Source organism: Vipera ursinii, assembly GCF_947247035.1.
Source record: "Vipera ursinii genome assembly, chromosome: 6".
In the NCBI taxonomy this organism is placed as follows: Eukaryota; Metazoa; Chordata; class Lepidosauria; order Squamata; family Viperidae; genus Vipera; species Vipera ursinii.
In genome coordinates, this window is record NC_139515.1 from 45279227 (window position 1) to 45297931 (window position 18705).

An 18705-nucleotide genomic window follows, 5' to 3' on the forward strand; every position below is an offset into this window, starting at 1 on the left:
TTGACCGATTATCACTCAAGTCTGATATTGTGGGCAGAGAGAGTGTGAGTGACTGGCCCAACATCACTCAGCCGATTTAAAGCAGGAATAGAATTTACAGGCTTCTGGTTTCTAGCCTAGTTCCTTAACCACTAAGTCCAAACTGGCCCTCTTTTGCATTGTAATATGTTACTTTTTTTTGCATCCAATTCTGAATAAAAACATTTTTTTTCCTTCTAGGTTTCTTGCAGTTACACAGTTTTCACCTACACATGCCAGAAAAGCCTTTCCTTGCTTTGATGAGCCCATCTACAAGGCCACATTTAAAATCAGCATCAAACATCAAGCAACTTATTTATCTTTATCCAATATGCCAGTGGAAACTTCTGTTTCTGAAGAAGATGGATGGGTTACGGATCACTTTGCACAGACTCCACTCATGTCCACATATTACTTAGCTTGGGCTGTTTGCAATTTTACATATCGTGAGACTACCACAAACAATGGTGTTCTAGTAAGTATTGCTTAGTCTACCTAATTTCATTGGGAAACATTTTGGGAATGAACAGGATATGTTCAGATAAAACTGTTTAGTTATTCAGCAATGTCTCTTTGGCTAATGACCATTTCTTTTAATTTATAAACATCCAATTAGCACCTTATACCGATAGCCTGGAATACTTGCTTAATCTTTCAGAGTCAGTAAATAAAATATAGGATTGGGCTGTTGAATCATCTTTAAGGACTTTTTGCAGCTTTTAATATACATAGATTATTTTATTTATTTGCATTTATTTATTTAATTTATAACCTGTGGAAATCTGGCAGTTCTCGGCAGCTAGCATCATCTACAAAAATTAGTGAAAGGAACTGTTCTTATTAAGATCTTAGGTATTGAACTGCATCCTTCTTTGCTTACTTTATTTTCAAATTTTGTATGCCATCTTTCAAAAGCAGGTTTTCTCATGGATGTTTAGTTAGTAATAAATGGTTTTTTCCCTTTTTTTCAAGTACAGTGGTACCTTGGTACTCATCGTTAATTGGTTCTGGAAGGTGTGATGAACAGCAAAAATGCTAAGTATCAAACAATTTTTCCCCATAAGGACTAATGTGATGAGTCAACAAGTTTTAATTTGTGCATCGAGTACCAAACAACTGACAAGTACCGGGACAAATTTTCTGCATCAAATTCAATGAGTTTCAAAGCTGTTGAGTATCAAGGTATCACTGTAAACAGTGATTTTAAAGATATTTCTGACAGTGCTTGAATTATACATTGCTAGAGTTTGGAATTCAAATATCAGCCTACTTAAGGCTAATATTTTTTCTTAAGATTAACAGTGGAATTAACTATAAATTATGTAAAGCAATCCGGAGTCATCAAATGCTTTGTGGTCTTCTAATTAAGCCATTCTATTTTCTGAATAAAGGGCTTTAATATTTGAAGCTGATTGTGAAAAAGAAGCATCAACATAGTTGTCTCAAAAAGATATTAACTATTGCTAGAATTGACCACCTAAATTTATTTTCTGTTGCAATTATTACCTTCAAACGTTCTACTATTAACATAATTAACATTTCTATCCCAGGATGAGATTTGTAATACTTTTCTCACCAAATATTTCTATGGGTCCATTCTATTATGTCTATAGAAATATGCTTAGTAAAGAATACAAGATTCCTGATTTTCAGCCATATTTTTACATCATTGATGAGTAGGTTTTATAATGTATGTTAGCAGCATATACATGTTTGTGGGGAAGTATTTCATTTACATTTATATTGTACCTCACCCATTTAATTTTTTCATCATAGCTTTCACTTGGTATTCCAGCTGAAGGAGATATTCACTTGTGGTTTATAGTATTGGCAGAAAGCTACACACGATATATTAATGAAAGTCTACTGATGTCAGTTTTCTTTTGTGTAAAAATATCATATATGTAACTATGTAATAAACTAAAAATATATACAGGCAATCCTGCCAGCTAAATAGATGATTTAAAACAAAACTTCCTGCCAATTCACATCCCTGTTGAAAGTTAAATGGGAAAAATGTTCTTTTGTTTACTCCAAATAATTTGTGGTGGTAATAAAATTACAAATAAAAGACTAAATCAGAGGGTTTTTTCATCTGTTTACATTTTTACAGGAAATGTAAACTATTCTGTGTACAGACAATTATGTGCATTATACAGCTGTTTTCATGTGATCTGTACCGAATCAAAGCACTTATTTAGTCCATGCACTGAGAACAGCATACTTCACTGATTTTTCCCATCTATCCAATGTCCTCTCAGCCACTATTAATGTCTTGATGTGGACATTAATTCATGTGCTCCATTTCCAAATCTTCCCAACATCATCCTTTACCTTTTCCCTCCATTGCCACCACTAGTCTTATAGCACAACATATTTCACTGGCTGACCTGTCCACCCCTTGCTCATTCTAGCGCCTTCTCTCCTGCATGGGTACAAAGGAGTGTTGGCTATATTCCACAGTATGTTCTCCATTTATTTCAGAGATTAAGAAAACTCAAAGGGCTTGGTCTGTGTTCCACATGAGTAATGTAGATAGTCTGAGGAATATGCTGTGCTGGGATATCTGGAAGGCAGCTGAAGGGAAGTAGGGAAGAGGAGGCACTGAGAAGGTGTGGAGAAAAAGTGGTTGGGCCATTGGAATAAGCCTCAGTGGAAGCTACTAAGGGACCCATTTAGTTTTGATTTTACCTAAACTCTACAACAGTCAAACAATTGAAATTGTTTGGCAGAACTTCTGATACTGTATTTTAGTTTCAAAACAAAACAGATTTTCTGTTTCCTGCATACTCTTAATTTTTACATTGGTTATGTCACATCTCATCTAGGGAGTTCAAGTTTGCACATGCAAGGGTTCATATACCATATATTTGCAGCAAACAGGTTAAATTAGATTGGGACTATATGACTGACCTGGACAGAGATTTCAACTGTAATATTACATGCTCCTGGGAAAAATACCCATTTGTTTTTATGCAATGGCATACACACTATCTTGTCCTGTGATTTTGGTAGTGTAAATTGTACTTCAAAGCAAGTTGGAGAGACTTCTGCAGATATATTGCATAACTTTTATTTCATTTTGTTCAGTGGGATCTGCTAGTAACAATGTTTCAATTTCAGGTTTAATCTGTTTGTTTGACTAAAGATCAGCCCACTGATAGTTATCTTAAAATCAACTGATTGCAAAAGTATAATATGTATTTTCCCTCTCTTCACAGCAAATATTGTGAAAGTAGGAATTGTTTCCCTGACATAATTTTCAGAAAGGTACACTGCAGTTTTTGAATTATATTACTTAGCTTTCATCTGAAGCTCCCTAAAACCAAATCACAATTCTGTTTACTGTTTTTCTGTTTGAAAAGTAACTGACTGCAACATTTTGATACATGACTTCAGAGCTGTATAATTTACTGACTTTGTTCATTGCATTGACTTGAAGAATGAATTATCAGTTGAGAGTATATTTAGTGGTTATAGTGCAGCAACCTCATTTGGTGACCTTACTGTATTTTACCTGGTCTCTTTCTTCAAAAGATATGTGGATAATTGCATTTCCTACAGATATTTCTGGCTCCTAGAGGTCTTTCAAATGAGAGAAAAAAAATACTTTTCTTAAAAAATTGAGCGTACAGCTTGATTGGACTGTGCTTTCCCTGAATCAGAATAATACATAATGATTTACACCTGAATAAATCTCAAATCCATTAAGTAAAGAGCAATGATACACTAGCATAATGCTATAGATTAACAGCATTTATTTTAATGGTCTTTCACTCAGAGAAGTTGTTATAATACCATATGCAACTATTCTGTGTACTGGCAGCATGGAGATGCTACAGTTTTCACTGTAAGTGCACATATTCATCAAGCAGGAAGGAAGGAGGAATGTTATAGTTTAAGAGGAGATATACCATTTGGTGATGCTTCAATCGGAACCTGTAATTTTATTTATTTGTGAAATTTGTATTGATGCTTATCTCACAAGAAAGTGACTCTGGGCTCTAATACATACTTGATAAAAATAGCAATAAATATATAACATTTCAAGTATAAAAACCATAAAAACAGGAGAAGATGATAGCCATAGTAAAGGAGCCATCACCAGAATTCCCTGATCCCCTAGGAACTCTGTGACTGAAGGCATAGTGATGTTTTGAGGAGGCTGTGGAATGTAATAGAGTTAATATCACTTCTGGTAAGAGAAGATTCCATAAGGCAGGCACCATGGCAGAGAAGAGCTACCTTCTGGAACTCACAGTTTAATTCAGATCTGGTAAAACAGCAAATCTGTGGAACCTCCCATCTATGGAAGACGGTCCCACAGATGAACTTCATGAACATGTCATGAAGAGATTTAAAGATATAAAAGCAGCATCTTGATTTGGACCCAGAACCAAATTGGCAACCAATGTAGCCCACAGAGCAGAGGTGTAACATGCCATACTAGGATCACACATAACTGGCTGCAGTGCTGAATTATACACTGCTGAAGCTTCTGGATACACTTCAAAAGATTACAGAAATCTGATCAGGAGTTTACCAGGGAATGAATGACAGTGGGTAGTCCCCTCCCATCTAAACAACTGACACAATACAAAGCTGTGCAAAGGCCCTCCAAGAAACAACTACTTCCTACTCTTTGAGCAGGAGTCATGAGTCCAGGAGAACTCCCCAGTTCTGTCTGGGATAGTGCCACCCCATCCAGCACCAAAGTTGGCATAGTGCTAGAATTGGAAAGTCCCCAAATACAAAGCCACTTGCCAGGGTTCAACTGAAACCTGTTGTTCCCCCACCAGGCCATCACAGTCTTTGGGCACTGACAATGCTCACAGCATTGTTTTATTCACAGGGACAGATATATACGATTGGCTATTATCAAGTACTAGGGAGATTTAAACTCATTACTTTGTGGGTATATGTAGAGTGTGACTTATAAGATTTTGTTTAGCATTTAAAAAAGACAAGTTACATTGTGGAATTAACTTCTACAGTGCATTCCTTGAATGGATTGGATTGGAAAAGTTACGGTACTCTATATATCATAATAGTTTTATATTATCTCCTGTATCAGAAACAGTATGCCTGTTGGTATTATTTTGGGGGACCATCAGTGGGAAAGGTTAATTTTCTGCTTGTAGCCTTATCCTAGGTATCTGTTTGGTTACTATGGAGACAAAATGCTGGCTTGAATGGTCCTTGATGTGATGCAACATGGGTGCTACCTTATTCCCAAGGAAGCTTACATGCTGACAATGCAAAAGTGCAAAATTAATATTTGCAAGGTGAACTACCCAGATATACAGAACTGGTCTTTGCTGATATATGTCAGTTAAGGAACCTTATTTGAAAAGTAAGACTTGATGGAAGAACTGTTCAGTTTTTCTATTTGCTTCTCACATCCCTTGCCTTATAATTTTTTCTGTCTTGCCTTTCCTTCAGGTTATGAAAATGGCATACAATCCTGAAAGATAGGTTGGATAGGTTGGGAATATGTTTTGCCCAATATTTGCCAGTAAACTTTGGCAGTAATAGTAGATTTAAGCCTTAATGTTAAGATCTTAACCATTGCACATATATATTGTTGTATTAGCTATTCCATAGTATACACATACACATGTGCATGTGCATGCGCGCGCACACACACACACACACACACACACACACACACACACACACACTGTTAGTGTATTAGGGCTGCAGGAATTCTTAGGTTGATACTTTTAGAGTTGTAGATCAATCATCTTTGTGTATTTTCCACAGTATTGACTTACTTGTCCTAAGTTTTCTGTAATGAGGAAAGAAGAATCTTTTCAAAGTGTGTCATCTTATATTGACTTTGCCATACTATTCAGGGGTAGACTGGGCAATCATTGTAATAAGCTATTCTTTGAAAAATAGATTCAGCCTTTGAAACCACTGTTCAATTCCTAGATTGAAAAGTAAAAATCCACATGGAAGATAAAATTCTAATGTAATCTAAAATAATAAAAAGACTTTAAGCTATGGCACAGTCTAAGTTTATTTTTGACTAAAATATTATGGTAGCTTTGGGGAATGAACCTTATTTTCTTTGGCTTTTCAATGGTTTGCTTTGAATTCCAAGGGAATAATTGCAAGTGAACAGTTTGTTTAACCTCTTTGTCATTCCTGGAGTATCTATAAGCAGCTCACATTTTGCTTCCAGTTCATTTGTTATTCAGATTTACTGAACAATTGTCACTATGTATTTTGGAGCTGATTGTAGATATTTTGCACTTCAGCTCTATATTGTATAATACTGTGTGCCAATAAAACATATATTTATGCAGTACTAGTTTTTAGCTTCTGTAGATATTTTTGCCGATTTAAAAAATAACTGTCTTTAGCAGTGTGAACACTATTATATATATATTGATATAATAAACTATTTTAAATGCAAATGAACATTGTACTATTCATGCAGAAAAAAATAGCTAGGAGGGATACTGGTGTGATCCACTTTTCCCCTGATACTTTAAAAACACTATATCACTCCATATTATCTTATTTGCTTATCTTCGCACTCTGTATTTATTTTGATTACCCTTTAATAACCTTACCTTGTACTGACCTTGATTCACACAGACCTGCTGTTCCAGACTTATGTTGTTTATCTTAACCTTACTGCTGTAATGAACAGATGTATAACTCTACAAAAGGGAGGATGAATTGCTAGATGCCACAAAAAGGCATTTTCCCAGGAATGTTCTTTGCATGGATCTCCAGGTACTAAATTAGATCATCCCCTCTCACTTATGGAAAAAAAAAGCCAACAGAGGCCAGGATGATAGGGAAGTTTAGCAAAGACTTAAATGAGAAGGTGCTATATTCTAGCTAGCATGATAAAGGGTCTCTTTCACAGTTCCTGTCTTCAGAAACAATGTTTAGTATACTTTCTCTTGTAATTTATATCAGTTCAGTGCACTTTTGAGCTCTTTGTTTATTATGTTTATTGCTTGATCATTAAAACAACCTAATGATACACAACTGGCTATTGGACAGTAGAATAAACATTTATTTATTTATTTTATTTTATTTTATTTGTATACCGCCCTTCTCCCGAAGGACTCAGGGCAGCGAACAGGGCAATAAATACCAAAATACAAAAATTAAAAACAGATTAAACCATAGTGCCCAAATACAATAAATAAATTACTTAAAAACAATAATTAAAACCCAAACCCATCAGACCAGGCCGGCTTGTTCAAACAAATAAGTTTTTAGATCACGTCAGAAGGAGCGAAGGTCGGGAGCCATCCGGAGCTCAACCGGTAGACGGTTCCAAAGGTCTGGCGCACCCACAGAGAACGCCCTCCCCTTGGGGGCCACCAGTCGGCATTCTCTGACCGGTGGCACTCTGAGGAGGCCCTCTCTGTGGGAGCACACTGGACGGAGGGAAGTTGATGCCGGCAGCAGGTGCTCCCTAAGGTACTCCGGACCCATGCCATGTAGGGCTTTGTAGGTCATTACCATTTACTATGAGTTAAGCAGGTCTGCATGTAACTGTAGTTCATTGTGGGTATGATCTATTCTGCAGAAGTTCATTACTGCTTTCCTTTAGATATATTTAGAATTTTAGACACTGGTGAAACCATTCTGGTACTTAAAAGGATTCTGAAATCATTAAAAAATTACCAACTATTTTTGAATTTTGATATAAAGCTATCTTTTCTGTCAAAGCTTTAAGTCATAAAGAACACCCTGAGGAATAAAACTGTTGTTTTTATAAATTAGTGATTATATCCGCAAGTACTGTTGTTTTTAGAATGTATCTTTGTTTCAGTACTCTAGGAATATAGTAGCAAAAATTAATTGTGACTAAGACCTGGAATAAAATTCATTGTGCTAGGTTTTGGTCTCTTTCAGCCAAAGCTATTTTTGGATAAAAGGGATAACTCTGTAAAACAAAATGGAGTTTTTGGAACAAAAGTAAAATATAAATTTGATTAATAAATATAGAATAACTACATCTTAGACATTTTAATTGCTTGCTTGCTTAAAGCAATTAAAATCTTTGATCATGTTATTTTTCTGAAGCTAAATTAGCCCCAAAGTGGTTGTGTCTGTTTAATTCAATTTTGCAGAGTGAAAAAAATATTGTTTATGAAGTAATAGTAACATGTTGTTGAAATTCCAATTAAGATGATGAAGACTTTAAAAAGATTCATTGAAGTGAGTTATCATGTAACACATAAGCATCTAAATTCCCTGGTATATTTTACAAATTACAAGTTACATATTAATGTGTAGAACAAGTTTAATGGAGAGAGGTGTCTGAAATGGGTAGAAAACAGTGGCCTATTTTAATCTATGGCTTTTGGGGATTGCATTTCATTTCTTATGTTTTCATCCAGTAGAATTCCATATGTCTATGTGTCTACAAGTTTGTATCTTGAACATGAATATAAGTGGGTATGATTTCAAACTAATGAGGAAAATGTTCAGGACACTCTCTGATGCTTTATTGCTTTAAATACATAATTCTTAAATGTGCTTTTTAAAATAAATGAATGTTTTAAATAGTTGCATTTTAATATGATTTTGCAAGTGATAAGCACCTTGCTCTTTGACATCTTGAGTAGATTTCAATGGTTGAAGACCAGAAGAATAGCATTAAAAAGAATTATTAATTTTTAATCTGATAAAATCTTTTTTCTTTAAATTTGCTATTCTATCTTACTGATTTTGAATTATTTTACCTGACTCTACATGAAATATAACATTGCTCTTACTACTCAAGAACAAATAATTTTTTCGTACTATTTTTAGTAAACAAAAGACTGTGTGTTAACAATAGATAACTTCAATTTTGCAAATGAATCGGCAGAAAATGTATGCTAAAACCCATGAATTGCAAGCATACAGTCAGCAGTTATTAACCAGTAATTTGAATTTGCAAGCTGAAGGCACTAGGAAAATACTGTCCATGTATGGTGCTTACTCCCCCAAAAATAAAATAAAAAATTCTCAGTCAGCAGTTGTGATCACATTATTCAAATGCATAAATGTAATATAAATTTTCTGCATCTCTATGAATTGAATGACATTTAATGGAAATGTTAGGTGCCACATATAAACCATTTCCTATAAATTGTTTTAAATAGAAAGTATGGTAAATGCATAGAAATGGTAGCTGAAACTTCAATCTACTGCATAATTTTACATATATTAATCGTGACTGATGCAGGTAGTCCTCAACTTACAACTGTAATTGAGATGATAAATCCAGGTATAAATTATTACATTTATAATTATTATATTTAGAAGTAATTTTTTCTGGCCTTTTTTGTGGTGGTTGTTAATGTAACAATCTAGAAAGAGTACAGAGAAGAGCAACAAAGATGATTAGAGGTCTGGAGGCTAAAACATATAAGGAACGGTTGCTGGAATTGGGTATGTCTAATGAAGAGAAGGACCAGGGGTGACATAATAGCAATGTTCTAATATCTCAGAGGTTGCCAGAAAGAAGAGAGAGTCAAGCTATTCTCCAAAGCACCTGAAGGCAGGACAAGAAGCAACAGATGGAAACTAATCAAGGAGAGAAGCAACCTGGAACTAAGGAGAATTTTTCTGACAGTTAGAACAATTAACCAGTGGAACAACCTGCCTCCAGAAGCGGTGAATGCTCCAACACTGGAAGTTTTTAAGAAGAGACTGGACAGCCATTTGTCTGAAATGGTATAGGGTTTCCTGCCTGAGCAGGGGGTTGGACTAGATGACCTACAAGGTCCCTTCCAGCGTTGTTGTTGTTATTATTATTATTATTTGAACCCATTCATTTGAATAGGCAGTTTTTGCTGGAAACTAGCAAAAGCCATCATATATCACAGTCACATGACTGTGGAAAGTGGTGACAGGTTGTGAAGGTGATCTGCCTGCCATGCAGCCATCCTAACTTGAAACAGTTAAAATTGACTGGATGTAGGTTGGGGATATCTGTAATCATAGTGACTTGCATGCTATTGATAATTTGAATGCAATACTCACAATGTTTCTTTTAAATTAGTATTGTTTTCAATATTTCCAGTTCTGCAACAGTGGAATAACGTCAGGTAGGGAAGAATTATTTTCAGGGAATGGTTGCCTGTGGAACTGACTGTGGACTTATTCCAGAAAGTTGGAACTGGAGAGTTAGCAAGCTGCTATAACAAGGTAGTTGATGAGAGGCAAGATTGCTGAAAGGATGAAAGAAGAGAGGGCCTTCATATAAGGAAAAGAAAAACTGCAGGAAAGTAGGAAAACACTGAACAACCAGTCCTGGAGATCAAGTCTTGAAGTTAGATGTGCAGTTCTAAAGAATTAATTTTTCATTGGCAACAAATAATTTGGAACCTATGGAAAGACATCTCTTTGTCTTGCTCATATGAATACTTCCACAAGGAATTATGTTACTCTCAGACAGATTTTACTTTATATAATACTTGTTTTTAGTAAGGGAAAAAAACCTATTATTTTTGCATGCTTGAAATATCCTGCAACTTGGTGGCTGAATCTTGAAATATCTTTTCCATTAGCAGAGTCTTCTGGGGAATGTTTTTGTGTGTGTATGTTTTAAAATATCTGTGAACTTTATATATACACTGATATTATTGAGCTGCAAGGAATTAGAAAAAACTCCTTGGGTATTCATCTCTGGCTTTTCCTAGAATTAGTTGGGTGAATTACAATATGTCAGAAAGTCATTTTTTAAAAGTTCTGATATAATCTTTTAAAATAAGTTCACGGAAGGTAATTTCTTAATCATAAAGTTTAAAATAATGTTTTGTCTACTTTCATCTGTGATTCTGATCCTTTTGTATAATGATTAGTACCTAATATGCATTTTATGAAAAAAATGCTTTGAAGTCTGAAACTTGAATTTTTTTTAAAAAAAAATTTGAACCCAGTAATGGGATGCAAGTGATTTGTTTCCTAAAAATCTTTATTTACTGGATCAGAATGCCCTTGGGAATAATTTACAAGCATAAGGCTAAAGGTACTTTCTGTAAAGGAAATACAAAGTTAAATGAAAACATTTGGAGGAATCTTATCCCAGGTTCATAGAAAGGTGAGCTTATTGCTGTACTGGAGTGAATACCTATCGTCCGGCCAATGTTCTCTTATGCATGTACTCTCATGGCAGGCTATCTTATACTTGCTGGCAATAGTTTGAATAACAGATATAGTATTTACCAGAAGAAGGTTGATGTGGACATTGTAGGCCAGATTTTAAGGGTTGGGTGAATGTTAGCACTGCTTTTACAAAGTTAGGATTAATACATTATCTATAATTTTGTTCATAGTCCTTGTAAAAGGAGAACAGTGACTTTGGCAGTTATTACACTTTAAATAATATTACTGCAGTTTTGAAGTTAAATTTACTAATCTGCTTCTTAAATACTGGGAATCAAAAAGAAAAGCTATCAAGAACAAAGAAAATAACTGAAAATGAAATGACACATTCCCTTAAACTGATGGGTTTCATTTGATAAATAATAGCCAATTCCTTTTGTGCCTGTTGACAAGGTATTCAACAGGATGGCTGAAGGTAGTTGGAGAGAAGGCTTGTAGGCCCTCTTAATGAGAAACAAGTGACTGGGAGCACAGCTGAGAAGTGATAATTTGACTGTCACTAAATCCGGGACTGTGCCTACATCAAAGAAAACCAGTAAAACCAGTGTATCTGTAAATGAATGTCCAACACTTTAATGTTAATTTAAGCCTGTTATTTTACTGCTCTGCCCCCCATATCATCTTTTACAGCCAACTATTTTTAATTTTTTTTGGGCCAGAATAAGCAGGGTTGAAATTAAATGGGATGCAGTGACTAAAGTAGTCATTATTTGCAGTGCTTCATAAAAAGAACATTCAAAGCATTAATTACATTTACATGTACATAGAAATAAAGCCTCCACTGTTTGATGTAGTTTATAGACTCACAGAAGCTCCATTTTCACATGAGGAAGCCAGCCATCCCTGTCATATAAAGATACTGAGTATAAAAAATGGTTGTCCCAAAGGTGCTTTTTCAGGAGGCCACTGGACTTCCTTGTTTTTCTTTAAGACATTTTGCTTCTCATTCAAGAAGCTTCTTCAGCTCTGACTGGATGGTGGGAATGGAAGAATTTATATTCCTTGCAGACAGCTGGGCATTTGCATTCTTTTAGAGAGTCATTGAGGCCATTTGGAGGTTTATCTGTGTCCTCAGGGTCACCTGAGTAGTGCAAATGTGTGTGCAGCCTTCTTGGCTGCAGGATGTATTCTGCCCTGTATCCCTTCACTGTTGAAGACAGATGCAGGCCTTTGGGGGATGAGTCTGTGTTGTCTGCATCTCAAACTGAAGTGCAAATGGTTCCTGTAGTCTACAATGTTTTCTGGAAATCTGTTCCAGAACACTCCTGCACCATTTGAAGGTGTTCATAGCTAAAGAATGCAAATGGCCAGCTGTCTGTAAGGAATATAAATCCTTCCATTCCCCACCATGCAGTCAGAGCTGAAGAAGCTTCTTGCATGAAACGAAATGTCTTCAAAGAAAAACAAAGTCCAGTTGCCTCCTGAAAAAACACCTTTGGGACAACCATTACCTGTATGACTGAGAATTTCCATATTTCTACATGGTATAGAAGCATCTTTAAGAGAATGCATAATCCCAGCAATAGCAATGTTAGAAATTGTCTTTGTTTAAATAATGGATACCGAAAGGAAAATAGAAACACAAAGCTTGCATGTATCTAGTTGATAATATATATATCACTTGGGTGATATATTTATGTGGCAGAACCCTTAATTAAAATGCAAACACTGTAAGGAATTAGCTTATCTTGTCCTCAGGACCAGAAAGTAGGTATGCTTCGGAAACTGTGCCAGTGAAAACTGCTAAAAATATTCAGAAAAAAATTCAAAAATATGATCTTCCTGAATGTGTACACACACACAAAAATGGTACTTCTGTAAGCTATGGGAATGGGTATATCTTTGACAGCATGGGAAGGTATTTGGGTTAGAAGCCAAAAATAAAAATACTTTTTATTTTCCAGGTACATTATGCAGAACTGTACATTTGTGCCTAATTGCTTGGAGAGGCTCACATCTGCAGAATACAAGAACATTTAAGGTAGCATAAAGTAGCTGCAGGTTGAACTGTTGGGTACTTTAGCTTGCTTCTCTTCCTGTAAATATTCATCACCACAGTAGATAATATCGGTAAATAGAGGAGTGGAATTTGTTGGCTGTTAATATGTGGCAGCTTGTCCTACCAGATTTTATTGTTATATTTCTTTTCAAAATTGCTTTTTTGGCGAGGTGTTGCTTCTTCTTTGATTCTAGTGTTGATTCCTACATTATCTGAGTATTTTTTGGTTAATAAGTGAGTAATGTTGACCCAGCTCAATACTGGTTCATTTTACCTGGTACGATAAGCCAATAATCATGCCGAGTCGAGGAAAGTGGGGTTACACATTTTATTTCTGCACAGCATTAAAGAGAGGAATGCTTGGGACCCAAGTCCAAGTCACGCTCTTTTATATCATAAACCCACATAATTTCCTGATTTTTCATCACTTGTGCAGATTAGGACCCATAATAAGAACCCATAATAAGCATGAGGGGTGCATTTATTTAGTTCATCTCTCCACCTTTGGGTGTTTTTTTTTTAAAAAAAAAACATCCTAATGATAAACTTTTTACCTCTGGATCTTTGCTAGGACATTCTTGACCACAACTAAGTTAAATGTCATGTTACCTTTCCTTGTTCTAGTAATGGTCACTCCCCTTAGCTCTTTATTAACAGATGCCAGAGCAGATGCTGACTGACTGCTAATTTCAGCAAAAGCACAAATAGAACGATTAAGATGGAGTGGATTTCATTGAAGCTAATCCATGGCTCACTTGCAAAAGCCCCTAATGGTTTCCTAATAAATTAATAGGTAAGATCCTCAGGCACTCATGTTCATGGATCTGTTCTCTCAGTTTTTGACTTGTTTGCCACATATAGTGATTTTCACAGCCCTTATATGCTATATTGTAGGTCGCTCTTGTTTTATCTATTTTAGGTATGGGATTTGCTAAGGATGCTTAGAATAGATTTTGTAGGTTTTAATATATGATAACTATACCTTTTTCCATGGATTATTTACCTGTTGGTTGTTTGAATAGACCCAGAACTCCAAACAAACAAACAAAAACACATGTCAATACATTTTTCAGTGCAATAGATATCCTTACAACATCATCAGAAAGTGATATCTATGCATGTAAGAATGGCACAACCTAAATATACTCTCCCATGCACTGATGATGTTACTTATCTGGAAATGAAACATCTACGGGAAGAGAGAAGCTCAAAGGAAATACAAATACAGTCTTAGTGCATTGTTCATCTGTTGAAGAAATATATTGTAAAATGTATGTTATAGTGGCTGTTATAATTATTTGTCAGCCACTATAAAAAAGTGGGTGGAAAAACTGTGTCTTGGAAAAATATTATTTATCTAAGAGAAATTTTTCAGAATATTATAAACAACTTTCACTCAAAGTAAAACTGAATTTTCAAATAAGTACTACCGGTATTTGTCTAGTTAGAACTGGATATAGTTTCTTGTCATGCTCAATAAGTATACAATAGATTTATTTTTAAATATGTGCGCATGCTCATTTTCCCCCTCTTAATTGTATTTGTGATCTTAAGGTTTCTTGTTAACCTGGCCCTATAGTCATCAAAATTTGTTAATTTTCTTTAGTACTAATTGAATAAAGACATATTTTAGAAATAAGGGCATAAGGTATTCTATTCAAGATGTGTTGATAATTCCTAACAGTGATAGACTCAGCTTTTTGTGAACTTTCATGTAAAACCTGATGAGCAAGAATCAATTAACCAGAAGATTAGTCATATAGGTCTATTCAACTTAGATTAAAACAGATTTAGGAAAGGATTTAGATATGATTTGGAGGGTTGCTGTTTTGTAGATAGTTAGGAATATGCTTTATAAGGTGCATTGATGGCAGTTTGCTGGCTCTAACCTAGCAGAAGCTACCCACATGGTTGATGGAGCATGGCTAGGTAAGAATCTTTATTGCATGTTGGAATAAATCTACTTAAAGCACTTGACTGCTCTCTGTCAATGTAAGGGTGCAGTCCTTATACCCATTGCAGTTTAAATTCAGTGCTTCTTTGTTATGCCTACCCCACAGTAGGCATAACACCTTGTCTTGCATTTTTCAAGCTTGTCTTGCATTTTTCAAGCTTGATGCTAGATGGCATTCCTGCCCTGGGAAATTACACCTTCCAATGTATCTCCCACTGCTTTTTTTTAATGCAAATCTTACCACAGTACTGTAACTCATGCTTTGATAGATTCCTGTGTGGGGACAAGCAAGTTTATGATGTTTCTGAATGAAGCAATGACTAAACTCATGTCAATCTGTAATCATTTTATACCCTGTATTTAGTTCTGGGAAGTCGGGGAGGGGGGAGGGGAGGGTTGGGGAGAGGGGAGGAGGAGGAGGGGGGGTTTGTATTAAAAAATGTATTGTAAAACTTTTCAATAAAAAAAAATAAAAAAAGAAAAAAATCTGTAATCAGACCATAATCGAAAACAAAGTCTCACAACAATATATCAGTAGGATCAGGATCCAAATGTGAAATCAAGAACAGAAAGTGGTGTTGAAGACTCACATATTCAGACAACAAAAACTAATTAAAAGCAGGGCATAGAACGCCCAGAACGGAGTTCCAGCACCTTTTTTGGATGGAACCTTGTAGGGAAGGCAAGGTGGGTTGTATGATATGTGTGAGTTCCGACACCTTTTTTTTTTTTTTACAAAAAAAGCACTGGGTAAAAATATAATCCAAAACTTAATTTGATATTCCAAGAGTTCTGGAATAAGGGATCAAGATGCAAGACAGCGCAGTAGAAGCTAGCAAAAAAAAAACAGTGTAATCAGAAGCTTATGTAATTAGAGCTTTATTACTGAGCAATTCCATCTTCCATTTTCAATTCCATTTTACCCTAAGAATATCAGCAGCATTTCTTTTTATAAAATACAGATTTACTACCATTAACCTATAACATCCACTTTTTTAAAAAATATATTGCAGTTCATGGAGACTCCTGAAACATAGATTGGAAGCTGCAGTTAGTTTAGTTAAGCAGGAGAGAACATATTTACTTCTTACTTATCTGCATTGGTCAGCAGCTTCTGAATACAATTTGAAATATTTATATTTATATTGATTAAATTTTTATACCGCCCTTCTCCCGGAGGACTCAGGGCGGTGTACAGGGCAATAAATATCAAAATACAAAGTACAAAAGTTAAAAAGGATTAAATAATTATGCCCGATATAATACAATAGTTAAAAGCCATGTTAAAACCCAAACACTGAACCCATCAGACCAGGCCAGCTTGTTCAAATAAATAGGTTTTTAGATCCCGTCGGAAGGAGCGAAGGTCGGGGACCATCCGGAGCTCAACCGGCAAGCGGTTCCACAGGTCTGGCGCGCCCACAGAGAACGCCCTCCCCCTGGGGGCCACCAATTGACATTCTCTGATCGGAGGCACCCTGAGGAGGCCCTCTCTGTGGGAGCGCACTGGACGGAGGGAGGTTGACACCAGCAGCAGGTGCTGCCGTAGGTAATCCGGACCCATGCCATGTAGGGCTTTATAGGTCATTACCAGCACCTTGCTATTTCAATGTTTAAAATGGCCATTCTCTTCCACATATTTATTTCCAAAGTTTGTTAGAAGGAGATGCTTGTTTTTAATGCAGACTTTGAAGAAACTTCAAAGGTCTTCTCAGGAGTCTCACTGTCATTACACAACTTCCTCCTGTGGGATTATTGTCTGGCCACTGATACATTTGTCAGTACCTGAAGACTTCCCTGAAATACCTGAAGCAATATTTAAAAGTATTAAGTCCAGGAAAGAGGGTAATATAAAGTGTTGGTCTATTGATTTTTTTATTTTGCCATGCAAATATTGTCTGTATATTTCTGTTGAGAAGGAGGATGAAAATAAACTGATGGAGTTTACGGTTAGGAATTAAAACTGTAAAAAGCATTCTGCATAATAATCTAAAGACATGAAAGAACTGGGTAATGCTTTTTAAATGCATTGTTAGAAAATCAAACATGAATCAACTAATATAGCAATATGATAAAAATAAAAAGCAGAACACAACTGAAATAATTGATAATTAAATAGATTCAATTTTTAGAAATAACAAATTAGAACAAATAGTGAAATATATTTATAGTGTTCTATATATTTATAGTGTTCTATAAATTTTTGAATACAATGATGCTGACAAGAATTTCTGTTAATAATATTAGCATAACTAATTCAAATTTTTGAACGACTTTTTAATAAATTCCATAGTACATGTTATAAAAATATCTTACTCATCTTTGGCATTTTAATGGTTAATCATTGATTAATATTGACCTGCGATTTCTATGAAAAAAGCCTATGTTACACTGAAAATTTCTGGAATATAACTGGTTTTGCCTAGAAATATGCAGCATTTATTCTCTGAGCAAAATGAATTTATGGCAGCTGGATTTAGTTAATGGGAGCAGAAGATCTTAAAATAAACAGAAATCCATGTCTTGGGAAAAGCTTTGGCTGCAAACCTGTGAGGCATTATGGAATAAGATATCAAAAAGAAAATATGACAAAATACATTCAATTGAAAATTCTACATGAACCAACAATAATTTAGATAAAAAAGTAGAACATGTTTGTATGAGTATGTTCTTAAATGATTTGACTAGATTAATATCAACTCTAAGAATTTCAGCAACTTTACTTCTGAGAAAGAGATTTATTGTTATTTTATAAACAATAAAGAAATAATGCAATAGTCTTGACCATATTTAATATTTTACTAAATACTAAAGACATTTAATATTTTAGTGTTTTATATACAGTCTTGATGATGGTGATCTTAGACAATGAAATAATAAATAATAACAATCCTCTTTGGAGGCTCTCAATTTATAGAATATTCTTTCCCCTGAAGTGCGTTAAAACATTAACATCCCTATTAATGTTCTGGGGAACCCATGGGACCAGTGAAATGGCTCAACAATAGCCCTATTAATGGGTCTTGTGATGGGGAGATTATATCAGGTCAGGTCATTGGAAGGTGAACTACACACCTTCTCTTGTGGGAAGTTGGGTTGTTACTTTACTAATGGAGTACCTGGTTGGTGTGGGTAGTTTTATGATAGACTTGTATTACTAATTTGCCATCACTTCCTCTGTTGATTCATTCATTCAGGATATCTAGGAAGGGTATGTTGTTTTCTTCTTCTTTTTTTAAATCCCATTTATATCCCGCCCTTCTCCGAAGACTCAGGGAGGCTTACAATCTAAAGCACAAATCAATGTGCTTAGCAATAGCCTTCATTCTATGCAGTGCTTTTTTTCTAAAAGAAAAAGGTGCCGGAACTCACACGTCATAAACCTGCCTTGCCTACCCTACAAGTTTCCATCCAAAAAAGGTGCCGGAACTCCGTTCTGAGCGTTCTATGACAAAAAAAGCCCTGATTCTATGTATATGTCTGCTTATTAGGGCTTTCGGGGGCCCCCAAGCGGCATTATTACAAAGTCAGCTTATTGCCCCCAACAATCTGGGTCCTCATTTTACCTACCTCGGAAGGATGGAAGGCTGAGTCAACCTTG

General features: G+C 35.4%; 1 protein-coding gene across 1 annotated transcript in view; it reads left to right on the top strand.

Annotated features, from left to right (window-relative positions):
* TRHDE (thyrotropin releasing hormone degrading enzyme) overlaps window positions 1–18705 on the top strand; it is a gene marked incomplete at both ends in the record, with an annotated part of 255621 nt that overhangs the window by 9724 nt on the left and 227192 nt on the right. The window contains 1 exon segment of the mRNA XM_083365939.1: window positions 220–493. Coding sequence (XP_083222065.1) covers window positions 220–493 — 274 coding nt within the window.